The sequence below is a fragment of the Aquila chrysaetos genome, chromosome 3 (genome assembly GCF_900496995.4).
Source record: "Aquila chrysaetos chrysaetos chromosome 3, bAquChr1.4, whole genome shotgun sequence".
Lineage (NCBI taxonomy): Eukaryota > Metazoa > Chordata > Aves > Accipitriformes > Accipitridae > Aquila > Aquila chrysaetos.
Window position 1 is genome coordinate 75654982 of NC_044006.1, and position 22272 is coordinate 75677253.

Consider the following 22272-nt stretch of genomic DNA (forward strand, 5'->3'; position numbering starts at 1 on the left):
GCTGTGAGGTCCATAACAGTGAGAGATCTCACTCCCGTAACAGGGAGAGATCACTTGCCAATTACCATCACAGGCGAAACAGACTCAACTTGGGGAAAATTAATTTATTACCAAACAAATCAGAGTAGGATGATGAGAAATAAAACTAAATCTTGTAACACCTTCCCCCCACTCCTCCCTCCTTCCTGGCTCAACTCCACTCCCAATTTTCTCCACCTCCTCCCCACCAGGGGAACAGGGGATGGGGGTTGTGGTCAGTTTATCACATATTGTCGCTGCCACTCCTTCCTCCTCAGGGCAGGACTCCTCACTCTTCCCCTGCTCCAGCGTGGGGTCCCTCCCATGGGAGACAGTCCTCCACCAACTTCTCCAACGTGGGCCCTTCCCATGGGCTGCAGTTCTTCACGAACTGCTCCAGCGTGGGTCCCTTCCCAGGTCTGCAGTCCTTCAGGCACAGACTGCTCCAGTGCGGGTCCCCCATGGGGTCACAAGTCCTGCCAGAAAACCTGCTCCAGCATGGGCTCTTCTCTCCACGGGGCCGCAGGTCCTGCCAGGAGCCTGCTCCAGTGTGGGCTTCCCACGGGGTCACAGCCTCCTTTGGGCATCCCCCTGCTCTGGCGTGGGGTCCTCCCCGGGCTGCAGGTGGAGATCTGCTCCACCGTGGACCTCCCTGGGCTGCAGGGGGACAGCCTGCCTCACCATGGTCTTCCCCACGGGCTGCAGGGGAATCTCTGCTCCGGCGCCTGGAGCATCTCCTCCCCTTCTTCTGCACTGACCTAGGGGTCTGGGGGGCTGGTTCTCTCGCATATTCTCAGTCCTCTCTCCAGCTGCAATTGCTGTTGTGAAGGTGTTTTTTTCCCCCCCTTCTTAAATATGTTATCTCAGAGGTGCTACCACTGTTGCTGATGGGCTCAGCCTTGGCCAGTGGCAGGTCCCTCTTGGAGCTGGCTGACATTGACTCACAGAAGCCCCCCCTGTAGCCCCGCCACAACTAAAACCTTGCCGCACAAATGCAATACAAACCACTATGTAAGTTCTCCTTCACTGTCCTATTTCCAAGTGATTTGCAGCACATGGAAAGAACTGCTTAGGCAAGAAAGGTGCAAGGAGATTGGGCTCAAAGACAATTTTTAATTTTTCACACAAAATTCAGGCATATTTAGTGCAAACAGAATAAGGCTAGTATTTGTAAACAAAATAGAAGCCCAGCCCATGAGCTCTGTACTGGCTGTTGTGGAAAAGTGTCTGAGCTTAGGGAGGTGCTGCAGCTCTAACCAGTGGAACAACCGGTCTTTGTCTTCTGCCAGACTGGGAGTCCAAGGATTTGTTTTGAAAATCAGAGTGACATAGTACAGCTCTTGCAGGAACTTAGCCCTCCACCATTTGGCCAGCAGCTCGAGTGCATTGTCTGAAGTGTTTGTGGTTTATGGGGAATGAGTTGAGTTACATGACTTTGCCCACAGTTGTATCATGTATGAAAGGAAGTGAACATCACAAGTATTGACACTTATTATGATAGGGACTATGCTGCCTTGGTGATACCATAAAGGAGAGTAGAAGTACAACTTCTGGCTGTGCTCTAAACCTCATCTCTCACCTTAATGTACCAGCTTGATTACGTGGCCAAGTGCAATGCAGGATCCCATTCTGTAAGGAGATTATCCATAGCCTGAGGGACATTGTGAAACATGACCAAAAATGTAGGCAGATACTCCTTGGTATTGACTGATGTGGCTTTTCCAGTACCGTAGCAAAGAGGGGCATGTTTGGGGGGGAAGAGGGTGTGTCCAGCCTTGTGATAAATAACTTTGCATCCATTGCGTCTGTGGAAGACAAAGATGGGGTAAGAGGAGGCATGGGTTATGTGTATGGAGAGTCAGGGTGATGGAAAATAAGGTATATGCTGTGGGTGATGGCTTTTATAAGTATGGTAAACAGCAATGCCATGAGTGGGTTTTGTGCCTCAAACTGCTCTTTGCCCTCATCCTGGCAGCGATGGGCTGTTTGGAATGGCAAACTTGGGGTGGTTTGGCCATCAGTTAATTTTGGGTGGGGGAGCAATAGATCGCAAAAGGGGAGTGTTGGCTCTGGGTAACAAATACACGTACGCTTCTGAGGGCACCACATGATACAGAACATACTGGTTAAATGTCCTCTGACCAAGTGTCAAATGCCTGTTCCGTAACTAGTGGTGGGATGAAACAGAATGTTATTTGTCCTGTCTCATTACAGAATATCTCCCACATATGTGGTTTATGTGGGATTTTTAGCTGTTGCACAGGGTATAGTATACCTATTACTCTTCAGTGCCACATTCTGCCAAGTCCCCTCTTTTTGGAAGCTAAAGTCAGTGTCTCTTGTACATTTCCTGATTAGACCAGTATAAATCCCTCACGAAGCTATTACGTAGGACCTCTGCCCTGCCAGTTCTAGTACCCTCATCCACATGCCCAGTCCAGTTTTTCTTCTCAATTTTGGAAGAAATGTTAATGAAGCTTGAGGTTCTGGGATGTCTTTCTCAAAAATCACCAGTAGGTTTGAACTACAGCTGCACTGGGAGTCCACTGAGTGCCATTTCTTAGGAAATCTCAGGCTCAGAAAGGATTAACAAGTACTGTGACCTGGCTTGCCTTCTGCTGCTGGGTGAGAATGGCCCTGTTACCAGTTCAGGGTTTGGGGGATTTTTTTTTTTCTTTTTTTTTTTTTTTTTCCTCCCTGTTATGATTCTCATTTAGTTTGTCCTGGAATGGTTCTTGTATACACAATTTTGTTCCCCTGTTCTGTCAGTCTTTTCAGAAATGGGGGTCTGTTTTGTGGAAGTTTCATACAAAGATGGTCAGGGTTGGTGCCAGGCAGATTGGCATTAAGGGGTGGCCTGACACGGTGCATGGATTGGTGAAGATGTGGCACATGCTTGGAGTAGCTCAATCCCACTTTTCCAAGAGTGGATCACATTGAAACTGAGTTGAAGCATGTTCTGAGCTTAGATTTTTGTCCTGGGATTCAGCTGACATCCAAATCTGTAAGTGGTTTGAAAAGGACTCTGGTGTAAGCTTCAGCTAACATAGCACTGTAGCTATAACCACAGAAAATAGTTAGCACATCATTATCATGAACTCTTTTCTTATAATTTCTCCTGAGTGGATTGCTAATAAGTACACTCCCTTTTGGGAGGGGAGGACTTTTTTTTTTTTAAGAAGAAACCTAATTTTCACTTGAGAGTCCCCTTGTTAAAGGGGTCCCTTCTGCTATTAATGGGTGGTGAAAAGGCAACAGGTAGGACTGTGTTGTCTTTTGTAGTTGTGCTACTCTGTTGGCTCTCATATCCATTAGCACTAGGGAGGTAAAACCCTTGGAATTTGTTCAGTGACAATCAGTAGATTCTTTTTGTTTCACCTTCTTGCAGGTGAAAAAGGAATTGGCAAAACAACTGGAAAGAAGCTGTGTTACAAAGGCACTACATTCCATCGTGTGGTTAAAAACTTCATGATTCAGGGTGGGGACTTCAGCGAAGGTAAAGTACACTTTTAAAACTGAAATGTTTTAAATGGAACAGAAATGCTATAACTTAAGTGGTTATAATGCAACTTTAGAAGATGCTATGAAAGCATTACAATGACATAAAAATATTTCATTTGCTGTGAAGTATAGCATAGATCACCCATTTCTTTGTTAATTTTTGAAATTCTGAAATGTTTCAACTGAAGTATTATTTCTTTAGAAAATTGTGTTAAGAAGGAGAAGAAAAACCCTTGCTGGAGTTGATAACACCTACCTTATTAAAACAATTCAAATCCAAACTGTAGTTTTAAGTGCTTTTCGTTTTTGTGTCCGCAGTAGAGGCAATGCTAGTAATGCTCTATTGGTACAGTGACATAACTGTTTGAATAAGTTTAAAAATAATAATAAAGTAGTAAATGAGCTAGAAGTGTTTAATGGATAAGTCTCTAAAAGGAGATTTTCCGAGGAGTTCTTGTTTCCTTCCCTGCAGTATGTGTACAACATAATGTTTTAGCCTGTTGTCCTTCCCTGAAATACCCATCCTTACCAAAATGTGTGTCCTGAAATCTTGTACCTGATAAAATGGGTGCGGTGAGGGAATACCTTGTTTTGGGAGTCAAGTAGAAGTAAGGAGGCCTTTAAAACTGCTAGCTACTTTCTTATCCATTCTAGTCATCTGTCAGCTGCTTTGAGCCAGGCAAGATTGTTGGTCATACCTACAGTTGTGTTTTTGGGGGGTTTTTTAGCTTGCTGTTGTTTTTCTGTCTGCTGGTGCTTTAGCAAATACCAGTGAGGATTAGCCTTTGGACCCCTGCTTCAGACTTTCCAGTGTTCAGAGGCACTAAGGCACTCTTCATTCTCAATATTTTGAGGGTCAACAGTATAATGCATGGCTATGGCTTTTAATCAAGGAGCTTATGTTCAGATACTAATAACTGGCCAGAGTATCCTGGTTTGTTATGAGCAACATATGGAATGTTACATACAGCTTTTTTCATAAATGAAACAAAAGGTTTAATTCATGCTTTTTAATGCGTAGGTAATGGAAAAGGAGGTGAATCTATTTATGGTGGCTATTTTAAAGGTAAGAGGAAATATGTCTTTGCAGATTCTTACTCAGTTCTGAGATAAACAAGTCTTGATTCCCAAGCTACTTAATGAAAACAGGTCTACTTATAGATCACCTTTTGCATGAAACTAATGTTGCATGAGAATTCTTTTTATATGCATGACTTTCAGATAATTTTTTTGGTAATATTTAACTTTAACTGACAATTAATTAAGGCTAACATTATTGGTTAAACATGACTTTCAGCATGGAGGTTAGGCAACTTTATTCATGAATAAACTCCTATCTTCCTGCCTAAAACTGTCAACATATTCTTTTGTTTATAGAGAATGTGGTCTTTTGCAAAATGAAAAGGTAAGAGACAAAAGCTCAGTAACACAAATTCAAACTCTGTTCCCTTGTACCCTCCCTAGTAAATATATAGACAACTGATACGTCCGTTTGTAGATGGATATCTGTGTTGCTTGGAGAAATGGAAGAGTTCTGTGTCTAACCTTTCTGAGGGTTAATGACTTATTCTGAGAAAGAATACTGGCATAATTTCCAGCTCTAAACAGTTATTTCTTCTTTCGTTAATGTGCCTTTCCTCCCCTTCCCTATTCAAGGTTTGTATGCTTAGTGTTCATTTCTAAAAGTGTTTGACTTTGTTTATATGCTACACAAGTTATTTGATTTGCAAAGAATTTGTAAATAAATGTACATTTACCTCTTTTTAAAATCTATGGTTGGAAGGAAAATGGTGAGTTTATAAAGTATTTGTTTAAAGACATACAATTCTTTCTTGCAAAAAAATGGGTAGTTACTGTGGTATTCAAGTGTTAATAAAGGCACTATATGTATTTATGTTAACAGCCCCAATTCTGTATGTTTTGCAAGTAGCTCTGCGTGGTTAAGTGCATGCCATTAAGTTTGTCTTAAAACAGAGACATAGTTTGGTGTTGGAGTATTACAGCCTTTAGTCAAAAGAAAGTCTTGAATAGATCCATTTGCTAAGAAGTTACTAAGGTTTGTTTCTAAAGGTGGTGAGTGCTAAATGTGCAGCATTGCGTTTTGATATGTAATCTTAAAACCAGGTTTGTACACACAAATTACTATTTTTAGCTTTGAAAATGAACTTCAGAAGATCTGGGTTTATATTATGCTGTACAACCGGAAGTCCTCTTTAATTCACTGGAATATAAAATGCATGTTTAGTTTAGTCTTAATTGATTTTATATTTAGGTTGCAGGAATAATACTTTCTTAGTTTCTCATTCAGGTATCTAGGTTTTTTTCTCCCTTGTATGTTTTGAGACTTCCAGTTTTGAATGGATAGGTGGCTATCTTTTGACGTGCCATACCAGGGAAATGGCTTTTTCTCTAGATCTTTTTACCTGAGGTGCATGCTGTGTAAATAACAGTATCATGTATGTTAAGTCTTGGTTTAGGTTATCAGTAGGTCTTCCAACCTTGTTCTTCTCTGAAAATGCTGGATTTAAATCCAACTCTATGAGAATCTTATGTTTATTGAAGAAACTAAAAATGACTTTAAATTTCTTTCATTAGAAATGTTTGCACTATATAAGAAACTTTTTCTTTAAGAAAGAATGCTTTCTGTCTCATAACTGCTTCTATTGTAACTTTTGAGAGGCTTGTTTCAACTTGATTTTTGTTTTTTCCAACCCATTCATGTTTCTTCAGCAGCAGCAGAATTTCTCCTTAAAGCATCCATAAGTTACTAAGAAAATTAGACTTGCATTACTTGTCAGGGAAAATCTGACAAACATATTTTTTCTTCAAACAGATGAAAACTTTATTCTCAAACATGACAGAGCGTTCCTTTTGTCAATGGCAAACCGAGGGAAACATACCAATGGTTCCCAATTTTTCATGTGAGTAGATGTAACACGACAGTTGAGCTTTTCTTAAACAGAGAAGCGCTGTTCATGAGAAAGATGGTATTGCTAAATTATCCATAACAATGTTATCCGCCTTATTTTAAATAGGCTTGAGTGGGTACCTGCAGTGTAAGCTACTATAGGAAACATTAGTTATCAGAATTTGCTTGTTTCATTTGGATTAGAAGCTGGTACTCCATGGATGTTCCTTGTTCATTGCTTTTTACCCTAAAAATATGGCTTATGCAGTAAGTTCTTAGTGTCCAGAAAATAGATTCTTTGGCTTTGTGTGTTCACCAACCAAATCTTAACAGATTATCTGCAAATTATGGTGTTGAGCTTTGTATGCAAAAGGGAGTGAGATCTAGAGGTGGTTTGTATGGTTTTGCATGTGCTCTTTAAAATATGATGATTTATGATTTAATTTTGGGGGAGGGTTGGGAGGGAGGATGAGTTGGTTTTTTTTATTGTTTTGGGGTTTTTAATTTTTTTAATTTTTTTTTATTTTGGAGTGTTTGTTCTTGACATGCTTTTCTTCTATATTGCTGCATAGTTGTTTACTTGTGCATATACCAACTCCTTTGGTACCAACACTATGTAAAATTATGTGCTGATAATCAGATTTTTCTTTAATTACCTTAAAAAAAGAATCCATTCTAGTATGTAGCCTGTTCTGTTAAATTGTAGAAAACATGTGACTCTCTACCATCAATAAATACTCAGGTCTGATACGTCAGGGTCTTCTGGTTAAAGTAGTTGTAGTCTAGGTTCAGTTTTAGTATTTTTAAACTTGCTGATTTTTATGTGACTATTCCTCCTGTTAAATCCCTTTTAAAAGTTGCCTTCTGTTAATGTTTAACAAGTTTGTATTTGGAAAGATCTGGATTATAATTTTGGGCTTGTGCTGAGAAGAACTTTGTGAAATAACACTGGAGTTTTCAAAAGTAAATTTTAATGTAGTTAACTAGAAAAACTTTTTTCTTTGCCATCTTTCTTGGGGGATAAGAATGAATGGCGCTTCACTGTCTTCAGTAAAGGAGTAAATTGTCCTCAAGAATCTTTCTTTTTGTCTTTGCCTGAAAAAGATCTTCAGTATGATATGATGAAGTTCAGATAAGAGACATTTTTAGGTCTTTTCCTAAAGAATGCCCTAAAAATGGAAAATGAATAGGAACCTAAGAGGAAGTCTTTCACAGTTACTGCTGTTCTGACTTTCCATAGAGATAAAATCATCAGTGTCAAAAGCTTGTTTACTGTTACCTTCAAACAAAGTTTTAGATGTTGTGCTTGCTTACAGTAAATCTGAATGGATATGTATACACATTAATATGGTAAACAATCACTATATAAAAAAACCCCCTGTGGTTTAATAAGCTCTCTGAAAGACATTGGTTCACTGTTTGCTACTTGGTGACTTATTTTTTGGTTCTCCTGTCATAGTTTTCCATTTTTAAGCTTATCTGAACCATACACATGAAAACTTAATGATGTCACATCAGTCAAGAAGCTATCATTTGAGGGCTCTAAAGTTTCTTTTCTTTTCTGCATTTGTTTCAGAAGTCGTCTTCTTTCCCTTATGCTTCGTAGACTCAGCTTACTTGTTCAATTAGATTTAACAGGCATAAACACCTTACCTGTCCCCGCACACCAAAACAACCGAAGGTTGTGTTGGATGCTAAATTATAATTTACATGGGACAATAAAGTGAACAGTATTTAAGAGCACTTGCACCAAATATGGAAGTATTTCGAGAGATGCAGATTTCTTTAAAAATTCTGTTTTTTCATAAAATCACTGTAAAGAGAAAGTGTTAGTTTGGTGGGAATTCGGGCAGAATAAGATACCTAAACATAATTGTCACCATGTAGGCTAGATTCACCTCAGCTGCCTGGAGGAATCTAAAGCCATTTTTAGGCTCCTTCCTGGCCTTCAGCTGCTGGCAGAGAAGGATGTGGATGTTCTGAAGGTCTTGTGTCTTGCCTGCCCCATGCAGATTTCTTCTATATCCTGTAATGTCTTAAATGGCACCAGCTTGCCCTACAGTCAGCCAAGTGAATCAAGCCCAGGAGTTAAACTCCCAGTATAACCAGTGAGGGTTAGGTGGGCTGCTGTCTAAGTCTTTAAAGCATGCTCTAATGCTCTAGGCTTCTGTGACCCTCTTGACTGGGGCTTTTTTCATTTTACCTCATGCAGATATCTAATGCTGTTTGAGACACCATTGGGAACTTCAAGACAGTGAGTGCAAATAGGATGTCGCACCTGCAAGACACCCTGCACTCCTGGAGTAGCAGCTGGAAGCCAGGCAGGATACAGTAGGGCAGCTAAAGATGCCCGTATGTTGGCAATTGAGCGTTCTCCCTAGATCTGACCAGCAGCTGAGATGCCTACCTCACTTGCAGATGCCTTTACTATATTCAAGTTTATGCATTTAAGCTGAATCCCACCTTAGGCCTCCAGTACTTCAGCCAGTCCTGGGAATGAATACGTACAATTAGAGAATCTGTACAGAAGCCACTGAGGCTGCTTGTAGAGGCGTGTGTTTACGTGTACAGGCAGTTGTAAAGTCAGGTTCATGTTTGATAACTCAGTTTACGAATAGCCAAGGATGGATGGTGAAATGCATCTGTCTTTTTGTACAGATTTTTTTAATGGTGGAACTTGTTTTCTGCTTCATAACATGGAGAGTTTGAATTTCAAGATTCAAAGTAGGAAACAACTGCTAAAGATTTTATCTAGGCAGTTTCTGACTTAACTTTAAAATGCAATATATTAAAGCAGTTAGTCTTGCTTGGTGACAGTTGTCTGATTACTTCAGGGAATGTACTTTGCATCTATACAGCTTTTCTTTAATAAAATGTTTGCTTCCTTTAGTGATATATTTTAAGCTGAAATTAAAACGTGTTTCTTACACTCAAAAGAATGCTCAGTTATTCAGTAGTGTATCATTAGGAAAAATGTTCTTTAAATGTATACCCTGAAAATTGTGTGAAAGGCAGTCTTCAGTGGCAGCCTTTAGACTTCTTTAATGGTTTGAATATGTTTAATTTTATTGATTAGATTCATAGAAAGGGAGATAGTTCATCTCCATCTGAACTTCTTTAGAACTCTGTTTGCATTTTATTTTTTCATCGATAACTTCAGGGATGAGAACTCTGTATTTCTCTTTCGTACACATCTAATGTAGCAGATAAGGCGTGCAAATAAGTTGTTTTCTTTTATGTAAGTATTTGTCCAAGTAGGGCTAAAATAATAGCAAGAATCCTGACTAGAACAGTTTTGCATATTCATCAGAAGTGCTTTCCCTGCTTAGAACAGATAAGTGTCATTTGGAGTAACTAGTCTTTACAGAAAGTAATCAGGCAGTGAATAGCTCTTTGGCAGACAGCACTAACTGGTCACAACAAGACTCTATGCAATGTCTAAAAATTGTTAGAAGTTGAGCTACAGTGGTCAGTTTTACTTGAGAGAGAAGCTTCAGCCTAATCTTAATGTAAACAAGCATCTGACCATCCTAAAGTATCATCAACTTGCTTTGATTCATCAGGAATTTCTCTGGCACAAATGAGCTTGAAGTGTTTATAAGCAACAATAGAGAACTGGGCATAGAAAAGACAGCGTAAGTACCCTTAGGAAGCTCCGGTGAGGCCAGTGTAAAAAGAAAGAACATAAATTAAAGCACTGGTAGAAACTGGCAAGATGCAAAAGTAGAATGAAGAGTCAGAAGTGTATTTTATATATGTCAGAAGTACTGTGTTTAATGCTTGTTGACTAATTTTCCCCAATTTTTTTTTCTTTTTTTTTTTACTTACTTGACTAGTAACAGCTGGGTTGAAAGAAGAATGTTTAGCTAAGGAAGGATTATGTTTTTTGTGCACACACACTTTAAACAGACCAAGTCTATTCACACATGTGTCTTAAGAAGCATTTCCTAGTCTGAAGAAATGTATCTTGTTGAAATCCAGCAGAAAGGATACAGAGGCCATCCCTTGATAATGTTTGTATTTGTGAAATACTGGAATTTCGATTTTCTTTACCCAAAGGGATCTGTTGTAGCATTTTATTGCGGACTTGTGTTGAAGATAGTTGTAAGGCACCAGGTTATAAATTGGTTATTTGTATTTTCAGATAGCACCACTATTTAATTTGATTATTTTCTGTGAATAACTTCTATTAGAACCATCAGTTATTTAGCAAGTGTTCTAAACACCACCGTAGTGTGTTAACCTTCTTTTAATTGTCCTGTTTCTATGTTGATACTCAGATATGGAATCCTTAGGATGGGGTAGAGGTTGACAGGAACTACTCTAGAATCATCTTCCTTTTTCTGTATACTCCAATATCTGTTTTGAACTGCTGCCAAAAAGATTATTATTATTAAAGTTATTGGGGGAGTGCATCTAGAGCACTGCACAAATATAGCTCATGTCTTTAGGTCCCTGATTAAGAATTGGGTGGAACAGTCGGCCTGTTCTTGGATGTTGCAGCTCAGTGGCTGTATTACTTGTTGGGTGATGTTCTTCTTGATCAACATATTCTGCTTCTCAGCCAGGCTGATCTGATAATGGTATCTTGTCTCTTTAGAGCAACTCCATCATGCATGTCGCCATATCCAACCTGCTAGTAAGGACAGTTGCAATACAATATAAGTGCAACTCTTGAGAAAATAAGTATATAAAGTACTATAAAATTAATGAGACTCCTGATCGTACAAATGCTTGCATGGGCTTAACTTTGCTTCCATTGTCATACAAAATCTGTCAAGCTATGCTTACTAGAAAAATAGAAGTGCCTGTGCAGAGTGAAGCATAAAGAAAACAATAGAGGGGAAAAAAAAAAGCCAACCCCTTTGTTGTCGTTGGGATATTTTGTGTAACAATTAATTTAATGCCTTGTTATTTAGCCATGTAGTTTACTGAGGAATACATCCTTATTACAACTTAAAGAGGAGTCCTAGGTTGTCTTCCGTATCAGTTCAAATGCCTGGAGTTCTTGCCTCTGTGTTCAGAAGCTGTCTAAAACTTGAGGCTGTTTTGCTATTACTGCTAGATTTTTTTTTTTTTTTCCTATATTGAGGGTATTGTTGGTTTAATGCGTCTCTCAAGCTCTGCTTTCTTGCTCAAAACTAAATAGCTTTTTTTGTCTTAAAAATGTTTTTATTGTGTGGTGCCATGCCTAGTTACTAAATTCAAACAAACTAACCGCTTTGATCTGCTAAATGAAGGATAAAATAAATTGTGAGGACTCTTTTGTTTTGATTTTACAAATGATTTCTGAATGTTACTAGCTTATTAAAAGGGGTTCATTTCTAAGTCTTTTTGGTGTCCCAAAACAGGTATTTTTCTAATCAACAGTTAATTTTTTTTTTTTTTTACTGTGACTGAAATACCTTTGAGCTAATTATTGAACAGTTGACAGTAATATAAAAATGTAAAAATTTCAGATGAGAGAGGCTGATGTTGCATTATCTTTGAGCAAAAGTGGTATACATGCACTTATCACACAAGCAGGTCCATTGGCTTCATCAAAAGTTTATGTAAAAGCACAGCCCATGTGAAAGTATTCACAGGATGCTTTTATGTGTAACAAGTAACAAACAGATCATTTCTACGTTCAAATATGCAGAGACACAAGTAAGAACTAATAGTTTATTTGGGGGGAAAAATATGGATAAGCTCAACTGATAATGCATTTTTAAAACGTTGCTGCTGTTCAGAATTATACTAGAGCAAAAATATGGTATTAGCTGATGCATATGTTTTGTCTTTTTTCATCTGCAATGTTTTTGTTTTTCTATAATTCTGAACGGAAGTAGTCAAATAGCAGTGCCCATATTCTAAAGAAAACAGCCATTTTTCTTAGTTTTAGAAAAACTTCTTCATACAAGGAAGATGTCAGCTAATTATGAAATGAATGAAGTTGTAGACTTAATGACATAACACATTTGTAAATCAAAACATTTAAGCTATGGTGTGCCATTCTATGAAGTATTTACTTAGGACTGGATTCAGTAGAGCATTTGAACACCTATGTAACTGCAAGCACGTGAATAAACCCATTGGAATCAGTTATTCATCTGCTTAAAGTTGTGCATGTGTTCTAACACTTTTGCTGGATTGAGACTTAGAGGGAAGTGGGAGGATTCTCTTCTAACCGTTTATCTTTGTAATAGCATATGCAAGCAGGTTATGTCTATAGGTTTCTTTTTTTGTTTTTAAGGAGAACTTACTGTAGTTTTCAAAGTACCTTGTATTCTAAAGAAAATTTAGAGCCCTCTTTTAGGCATCCTTGTTCTGCATACAACTTGATTAATATTAATTTTAAACTTGTATTTAATAAAACATAGACTCAGTTTTGTCTGAAAATGTATTACAATTTATTTCTGCCATTTTTGTGTAAAATTTACAGAAACAGTGTTACATCGTGCGCTCCAAAGGTAATGTCTCATTCCTCTAAGGCTGTGTCCTTTCCTTTTCTTCTTTCTGTTTTTATCTATCTTGTTTTTTCTGATCATATTGTTATGTGCATTGAATCCTTTGTTAGGACGGAGGTTCTTGGGGGGGTGGGTGATAACATGATTTTATCAAAAAGATGCTTTTCTCTTCAGCAGTATCTTAAACCAATTTACTTTAAACTTGAGTGAAGAAAGGTATTTCTCCTTCTGTAAATAACTTGGATAATAGTATATATTATAAGGCAGATTTTGAACATTTTAAATTACAGAAGTTCTGTATAGAAATGTTTTAATAAAATATTATTTTGGGGGGAGGAACTCATCATGACTCTAGGTATCTGTAGTGCAAAGGCAGTAAGTAGGTTTTCTCCTGATTAAGTTTGGACGCCAAAGCAAATGTTCAAGGACTGAAAGGCAGAACATATGCAGAGAACTCTGAAGTGGTCTTCTAAAGTGCACGCTTGCAGAATAAATGTCATGTTACAACCCTAACATTGAGATGACAAAACTTTCAAAAGCGCAATGAGGAGTTGGGTTTCTGCTTCCTGTAGGAAGTCTGTTAAGTCACCTAACTCCTTGCCATGCATCTGAAAAGTTTTCTTTTTGGATAATGCTTTTCCTTGTGTTTTTCACTTCATGAACAAGTAAATGAGGAAAAACCCTATCCATTTTATCTATCAAATTGCCAGTGTAATGAGAGAAACTTCTACCTGGGTTTTAATGTACCAACTATCCCTTTCTTTGCTTATTGAGGACTAGTCTAAAGAAAGTACATGCTTAGGTAATTTGTTCAATTGGTCTTCAAGTGCTGCTACTGCATGGCAGAAGCACATTACTACAGCATTCATATCAAGTGTGTTTGAACCTATTGCTGTTTCTAGCTAATTCTAAGCACTAAGTCTTGTTTATTATTGGTTTTATTTAAGTAACCCACTTCTATTTTTTCACTACTTTAAATCAGCTTTATAATTAAACCCGCATAAACTGTTTACTTAACAGCAGGTTGTTAATGCAGCTCACTTTGGCTTAAAGAACTTCAAAAGCTGTAAGAATTTTTCTGTTTGTAGCAATATGCTGTATTAGCAAGGGAAAACCAAAGAACACCCCCTACTATTGAGAAATTAATTGTTGTCTTGATAGCATTTCTTTCCCTGTGTTAAACCAAAGAATTTTTCTCTATTATTCAGTATTACAGAAGTGGAAGGTCTGGTTGGCATTTGGAGCTTAAAAAAAATCAAGAGTGTAAACACTCCTGATTCACAGTTCCATCTTTTGGCATGCGTTCCAGCACTGCAGTGTTTTGTGACCTAGTAGTTCAAAACTCAAGTAAAGATATGTGCTTAAAAAGTAGTATCTTATTATAACAGTGAAAACCTAACTTCATTGTACCACACCTGTGTTATTGTAAATTTAGAAAAAGCATCTGTGATTGATTGATTATTTATTTTGAGAGAGGGGAGTTCATTGGAAGAAGGCTAGAAAGGCAAAATAGTGCCTGGGGAGGAGAGAGGAAGAATGTTTTCAAATATTAAAATAATTTCAAATGCAAATTATCTTGACTTCTGGTTTTTTTTTTTCTCCCCCAATATATAAGATTAATGCAAGTTCTGATGTTCCGTACTGAATTTGTCTGCATAGCAAGGTTCCCTGTGCAACATTATGCAGGCTTTCTTGTAGAAGTAATTTCCTTTCTTTTCTTTGGAAAAGGATATAGAGAGATACCAGGTCATAGCATTATCATCAAAAAGGTGAATCTTAACATATAATTATATATGCACAACCTTGAATATTCCAATTTGAAGTCAACTCAGAAATTTGGCATAACTCCAAATACCTTTTAGGATAGTGTGCAAAATGTAATGCAGTTGCATTTCTCCTTCAGGCTAGAAACAGCTAAATGTGGGAAGCTGAAAAATAGGGAGGAAGTCCGCATTTATCACAGAAGTCAGCTGTAGGGTTAGCATATAATGTCTGCTTGCATTGTGCTGCTGTTGCTTTTGGGAAGCCTGCGAGCTTATGAGCTGAAGTGCTATAGTCTTGATGGTTAAAGGTAGAAGTATTGCTTTGTATTCTGAGTCATGAGGCCAATCAAGTAAATGGAGAGTAAGAAGGAAGTGGGGCGGGGGGAGCAGAGTATCTATCACATATGACAACTCTCTTCTTTTTTTAAATAAACTGACTTTAAAGTGACCTTGTAATGTAAGAACCTAACAATTTCAGAAACATATAAATTCAATTAGTTACAATTTGGCAATAAATATTGGGTATCTTCTCTCTCTCATTAAAAATGTGAGTTATGTTTGAATGTGTATTTAAAGACACTTATTTGAAAATCGTTTACTGCATGCATAAATGATACTTGATACAACTTCCAAGTATGCATAGTTAGCTAAACTTCAAGCAAATTTCATGTAAAAGTTTAAAAAAACCTGTGTGTATAATCTGTAAAGTTTTAAGTCCATGTATGTAACTGGATTTTTTCACTATTTTTTTTCTTACCTTCATCTCTTTTTTTTTTCTGTGCCATTCTCCTCTTTTACTTCATCTGAATCCCTGATTATTTTTTTTTTACCATCTTACCATCTTGCTGTTTGTCAAACAGAACAACAAAACCTGCTCCTCATCTCGATGGGTAAGAATCCTTTACCGTTTCTCCAAAGATCACTAAAATTTGAAGGTTGTAAGTCTTCACATGTTATATTGAAAGTAGACAGCAATGGGGAAACCAATTCTTAATTCTGAGAAAGATTATACAATAGAACAAAATGGAAAACAAAAGTTTCAGTTCTATAAAAATGTCAAGTTGCAACTTATTTCCTAAAGCTGGTCAAAAACTTGGAAGGTCTGAAATCCTAACATTATTTCTTTAAAACTGGTTGCTGCGCTGCCCTCAGTCCATAAATCAGTGAGTTGAAATGTCAAGTTTAATATATTTGGACAGTACTCTTTGTGGCATGTTTTTATCCCCAAAATATACTAGTTCCTGTAAGTATAAGTTATGGGGCAAATGGAAGAAGGAAAGACAAATGTGGTAGGGTAGAACAAAACTGGGGGTTCCTTAATTATAAGTGTCCCTGCAATGCCAGTGGGAATTTGTATGCTGAGTTTGTATAGACCTATAAATGCTTCTTCTCTGGGGAAAACTGTAGTTCTTTGTCATCTTTGTATATGGACTCTTGATCCCTCTATTGCACAAAATTTCAAAAATAGAAGGATGGATTAGAAATGATGATCTGTTTACCCTGCCCATGTAGAAGAGAGTAGAATGACATCAAGTATTTCTCTCAAATTGAACAGGAGTGGACCTCTGTTTCATGTTGCGTGAAAACTTAGCATTGTTGTAAATGTAAAAAAAAATCTTATTTTTAAGTTTAATACATTTTTAAGAGCTGAATGTTTCTATTTCAGAATTACTTTTACAATCTGAAATTCATTGGAAAATAATTACAGCATTATATAAATGTTTGTACTTTCCAAATATTTTATTTCTGCAGTGTACATGTTGTCTTTGGACTGGTTATTTCTGGTTTTGAAGTAATAGAACAAATAGAAAATCTGAAAACTGATACTGCAAGTAGACCCTATGCAGATGTACGAGTTATTGACTGTGGGGTGCTTGTTACAAAATCAGCAAAAGATGGTAAGCATACACATACCTGAAGTTAATTGAATGTTGACATTGTTTTCAGAGAGTATAAAAATTATCGCAGTGTCTAAAAATCATTATGGTAAATCTCTAGAACCTTAATTAATTCTTACAAGCCTTTAAAACTTAAATCTTGGTGTAGGTGAGGAAGGCAAAGCAAGGGAAAAGGTTTTCTGACCTAAACCTTTGTGCCTTGGAAAACGTATGCCTGCTTCCTATTCTCCTTAATTAATGTTTGAGGTTAATGTGACATTCTCAAAAAATAATTAGAACTTATTTTTCTGAGTTTAAAAGGTGGAGACACAAACATATGCTTTTCTTGAAGTTGAATTTTGTGCAGTTTCCAAAGGTTTATTTTAAGGTCATGTAATGTTAATGTATGTGGTATATGTAGTCAACAGAATTTTCCTTTTCATGAGAATTCACAGGGAATAAGTTATCTTTAAAATATATTCGGACAGTTGCTGTAAAGTAGTGGAGTGTAATAAGTTTGCGTTTTCTACTTCACTTTTGACTTTCCTTAAGGATAATGTGGTTATTTATGTCCGTTAGAGAAAGTCAAGAGGATAGATAACATAAAAGTATGACGATGCAGAAAGGAGAAATACACAACTGAGGCTGAGACTAACTCTTAAATTTTTTGTAACCTGTGCATCGCTTTCTAAAGAAACTAATTTTTTTTTTTTTTTTTTTTACTATAAATGGTGTTGGCTTATTTGTGTATTCTATTCTTACCCAAAAGTGTGAATTCAGTGTTATAACCTAAAATACATTTTCAAAGGAGAAAAGGAGGGGAACCCTCCTTCTTAAAACTATACTTATCCTCAACCTTTCTTTATATTAGCTTGGCACAAGTTAATGTTTAGCTTCAGTTATAAACTTACTGTGTATTAATTTCAAAATGTTTTGGCCTTGCAGTGATATGTTTTCTTATATGGTGGAAGTTGTGTGTGGAAGTTCATACAGTTTACTTCATAGCAACTGAAGGAATTTTTTTACAGCTATCTTTGCTGGAAAATATTTGTATAATTTCTTTTAGTATGGGTTTAGACTAGACACAATTATATGACGTTTTATTATTGTGCTTTAATGCAACTCATTGTGAAAAAAGTTCACAGAGCTTCTCGAAGCAGTATGTGTGTGTATTTATACATATAAAAAAATTATGTATTTTGTGCTGTGTATATACACGCTACACACGCATGCACCTGTACACACTGTAAACTTAAAATACCTGTTTTAAGCTTTGGAGAAGAAGAAGAAAGTAAGTTCTGACTCAGAAGCTTCAGACTCCTCCTCCAGTGCATCAAGCTCTTCAGAAACTTCATCTGACAGTGAAGCTGAAAATGAAAGAAGCAGAAGAAGAAAGCGTAAAAGAAGAGCTAAAACCAAACAATCAAGAAAACGAAGAAAGGAGGAGAGGAAGAAAGAGGATCCAAGGTGCAAGCGAACCTCGAACCAAAGACGGTGACTAGTCTCTTAAATTTAAGAATTTCAGAGAAATCTGAGAAATCCTACTTAGTTTTCATGAAGTACTCAAGCAGTGAGGATGAAAATGCTTTTACTTAAGTTTGTATTGTAATGCTTGATTTCTATAAACAAGCAAAAACAACCAACCAAAAAAACCCCTAAAGCTGAGCTTGTTGAGTAGATTTTTCCATGAAATAGTTCAAGATCTTTGTACATAGAAGCTAGAGCAACTTTGAAATGAGTAAGTCTCAGCATGTTAAAGTATCTGGGACTCAGTATACCTGTGTTAAAGTCAGACATTAGGCAAATAATAGATCTTTGATATGTATTTGATTATATTTTAAAAATATTTCTTGACAAATGGCAAATTAAAATTATTTGCTGTAAAGCGAGAACTGAACCTTCTTTCAAATAATAGTGCACCATCCTTCCTTTAGCCTAAAATGGGCTGTTAATGAAACACATTTTGGTTGTTAAGCCATCTTAGAGTTTGAAGCATCATGTGGACTTGTTTTGGAATTCACTTTGAAAAAGTGGTGTTTATCAGTTGACAGTTAATTTTGATTTATCAACTTATTTTTCCCTATAGCAGCCTTTCTGACAAGAGTGATATAACAGAAAAAGCAGTCGATGTTAGCACAAAGAGGGACAAACCTGTGGTACGTCCTGAAGAAATTCCTCCAGTGCCTGAAAATAGATTTTTGCTGAGAAGAGATGTGCCTGTTGTCAATGTAGAACCTGAACCGTAAGGAAAATTGAGCTTTCTTGTTAATGTTGACTTGGTGGAAACTATGCATAAAATTTTCCTGCTAACGTTCTATTACTAGTACTGATAGCAAATGATGGCTGTAGTGTCAGAATTTCTAAATGAGGTAATTTAATTGCCCTTTTTACAGTTTTCTTTGTAATATTCCTTACAACCTATGTCAGGGTTTTTCAGTGAGATCTAATGAGTTAGTTTCATTGGTCCTTAAGGATCATGCATGTTATGACCTTAAACTCAATTACAGATGATGCAAAAAAATGAGTGAATAATTCCAAAAGAAATTTTGCAATGTAAACCACAGCGCAAATATTTGATTGCAAGGGAAGTTTGGGATTGGGAGAGGTGATTTTTCATCTTTCTTAGATTGAAGAAGAAACTTTGGTTCAAAATCAGTCAACTAGAATTTTATGACCCATCTGTGATTTTTGAGAATAAGAGAAAATCCTCTTCTTTTGATATAAAGCAAGTCATGAGTTCACAAGTTACTTTCAATTTGTGTGTTGCACCTCTACTAAACTGCAATTAGGTTCTTTTTCTGTCAAATTTCTTCACTTTTGGACTTAGATGAGCTAATACATTACATTGCCAGATACCTCTAAAATCAGGTTTTTTGTTTGTTTTTTCATTTCAGTTAATGGTATGATCTGCTGTATGCCTTTTCTTGAAACATTACTTTACTCGTGTTTCCAAAGCCTTAGTAATTGCTTCTTTCGAGGATATTACACAAATTGTAAAGGAGTGCTGATTTACCTCTTGTTGCTTGGGAAAGAAGCGAGGCTTTAGAACCTGTGGACTATCGTGAATTACCATTCCCTATGCTAAGACATTGAATTTGTGTAACTGCTGAGACCCTGAAACTCTTCTGTCCATGTTGTTTTCATGATTTGTGCACCAAACCCAAGTTAACCTCTTTAGAAAAGCCGTGTACCACTTTAACAGAGTACTTTGCAAGTTCATTGTTGGCATTTATTTACAGGTAGAGAGGTCAGATAGGCTACACATTTCATTGAAAGCAAGTATATGTTGATTTGCCTTTCATTGCAGAAATGTGCATGTCTTGCTTTATTTCTTGGAGAATTCACTGAATTCTTAGTTCTGCCATCTCAAAATAAATGAATATTTTGCATTATTAACTTAAAATTAGTTTAAGGTAATTCTTTGGGTTTTTTTCCATGTAAGCTTATATTTTATTAATTTATGTAGGAAGCTTCTTGATCCTACGCCAGTTCTGACTGACCAGAAACCATCAGTCTCTAAATCTGGACGAAAAATTAAAGGAAGAGGCACAATAGTATGTGACAAACTTTATTTTAACCCCACCCCCCCCACACCCCTTTCCTCTCAGAGTATCTTCTCTGACCTTTGAATTTCCTTGGCGGCTTTGTGTGACACTTTAACATGTTGTAGATGCTAGCTTAGAAGGTTGAAATACTGTGGTCAGGTAGTTCATTTTATAACGCTTTTCTTGCTATGCTTCTTGTTACTGTCTTTTTACTTAAAGATTGTTTGGGAATGCTTACTCCTCAGCTACGAGAAGTCTTCAAACATAAGAATAAATTTATTTCTTTTTAAAGATTGAAATTAATTCAGCCAGATTCGTCCCATGCTAGCCACAACATCTAAAGTAATGGGAAGTGACAACAGCTTTTGAACAGCTTCACCACTCTCTGGATTTTCTTTCTGTTAAGCATTAGGACTGTAATGCATAACAGTAGACAAAGCTGTTCTGTAGTGTCCTAAGTGTATACAGCCCTTTCAGATGTATATTGCTCGTTTTCCCAAGTTCTGGTATTTGCATCTCCTGATGGTTGTGCATATATTGCTGAGAAACAACAGTTTTGTTGGCAACTTTGGCAGAATCGCTTACCTTGTTTGTTCTGCTTTTTGTTATTTTAAGTCAACCTTTTGTTTCCTGTTTTTTTAACTACTTAATGTAGTTTCTCAAATTTCATCAGCTGTCCTGGCTGAGATCAAGTCTTGTAATTTCATAGGTGACACTGCATGGGCAAGAACTTACTTCTTTGCAGTGCTAGTTGTGAAGCATTTTTGCAGTTGTGCAGATTTGGTCCTTTTTTCTTTTTTTCTACCTACCTCTCTGAAGACTGCCACTGTTTAGGCAGATTTCATTTCTACTTCAGATCTTTAGTATTCTGAGAACTTTTGCCTTAATTCTGCTGTACTCAAGCAAAAGTCTTCTTGTCTCTTCTCTAATAACTTACAATACAGGCCCCAAAACACTGCACAGCTGCACTGTTGTTTTTGAGTCAGTAAAAGAGGGAGAAAGTAAAAAAAGCTTTCATAATTGTGCATTTGATTCTACTGTACTTCATATTGTAGCATGCCATGACTGAGCATGTTCTTCCCCTTTAGAATGTTTTCCTGGATCAATTTAGCAGGTGGCATTTGGGTGACCATAAACCAAACCAAGGCCAGATTTTTTTTGCAAGTGGAAGTCCTCAAAAAAAAAAAAAAAATTTATATATAAAGATCAGTATCTTTATAGCTGAAGACACTTTTCATTAGAGTGGTCTTAACCGAGACTCCTCTGAGCATGATTTTCTTATGTGATAGCTGCTGGATTTGAGAAGTAGTTTTCTACTGATCCCCGTGATGCAGTTATTTTAAGCCACAAAATTAATGGCTTAGATGGCCATAGCATGGACCAAGGTATTGTAGTGTTTGAGCCTCGCCTGAGAACCAACCCTTATTTGCCAGCCTTGACATTAAATCTGATAGCTGTCTTTGCTGCATCTGACAGCTTTCATTTCTATTTGACACTTGTGATATCCACTAAAGGAAGCCTTTTAAACAGAATGTTTTGAAATATTTATGTAAATAAAGATTTCTGGAGAAACAGCTTAAAGCTGAGTGGAATTGGCTTTTGCCAGGGATTTGGGTGTCTGTCTGGTTTTTCATAATTTTGGCACCCTCTTGGCAAAATTAAGAATAAAACCCAGTAATATCAGAAATAATTTAGGGCTAGCAATTAGTTGGAGAACTATGTTTTTCTGCCATCTCTAATAGTCTGATTAGCAACAGTTTCTACCCAGGGTGAACTCTTTTGATGTTTTTCAAAATAATCATTTGTAGTTTTGAATCCTCTTAGGTTCTGAGAGACTCCTGAGTATAATATGAGAGAATTAGGCAGGTCCGTGAAACCTTCGCAATCTATTATATGCCATTCATTTGTAAAAGGTGGTTTTTTAAGTAGTCACTGATTCAGCTCAAACATGTTCGTGGCAGGTTATCTTTTTTTTTTTTTTTTTTTTTTTTTTTAATATAAACAATGTCTTAAAGACTTCTGCCTGTAATTAACTGAATAAATCAATACATGCATCTTTCTGGTTTTATTCTGGGGGGCAATTTTTTTTTTTTCACATTTTGCTTGCTTTTATAAGTGGCTCAAAATAATTGAGTAAAATCCAGATGTTTTTCTTTATTGAGTCAAGGAGCATCTAATTTCCTCACAGAATTTACCTAAGTGTGTATCCAA

General features: G+C 36.8%; 1 protein-coding gene across 6 annotated transcripts in view; it reads left to right on the forward strand.

Annotated features, from left to right (window-relative positions):
• NKTR (natural killer cell triggering receptor) overlaps positions 1-22272 on the forward strand; it is a 45721-nt gene that overhangs the window by 13036 nt on the left and 10413 nt on the right. For 2 of the 6 annotated variants that reach the window (XM_030008004.2, XM_030008006.2), the window contains 8 exons: positions 3407-3514; positions 4541-4585; positions 6353-6440; positions 15500-15529; positions 16392-16537; positions 17788-18010; positions 18603-18758; positions 19983-20070. In XM_030008004.2, coding sequence (XP_029863864.1) covers positions 3407-3514; positions 4541-4585; positions 6353-6440; positions 15500-15529; positions 16392-16537; positions 17788-18010; positions 18603-18758; positions 19983-20070 — 884 coding nt within the window. Of the gene's footprint in view, positions 1-3406; positions 3515-4540; positions 4586-4896; positions 4925-6352; positions 6441-12847; positions 12880-15499; positions 15530-16391; positions 16538-17787; positions 18011-18602; positions 18759-19982; positions 20071-22272 lie in introns of those variants that run through there. The other 4 variants (XM_030008007.2, XM_030008005.2, XM_030008009.2 and 1 more) reach the window with 3 other exon arrangements.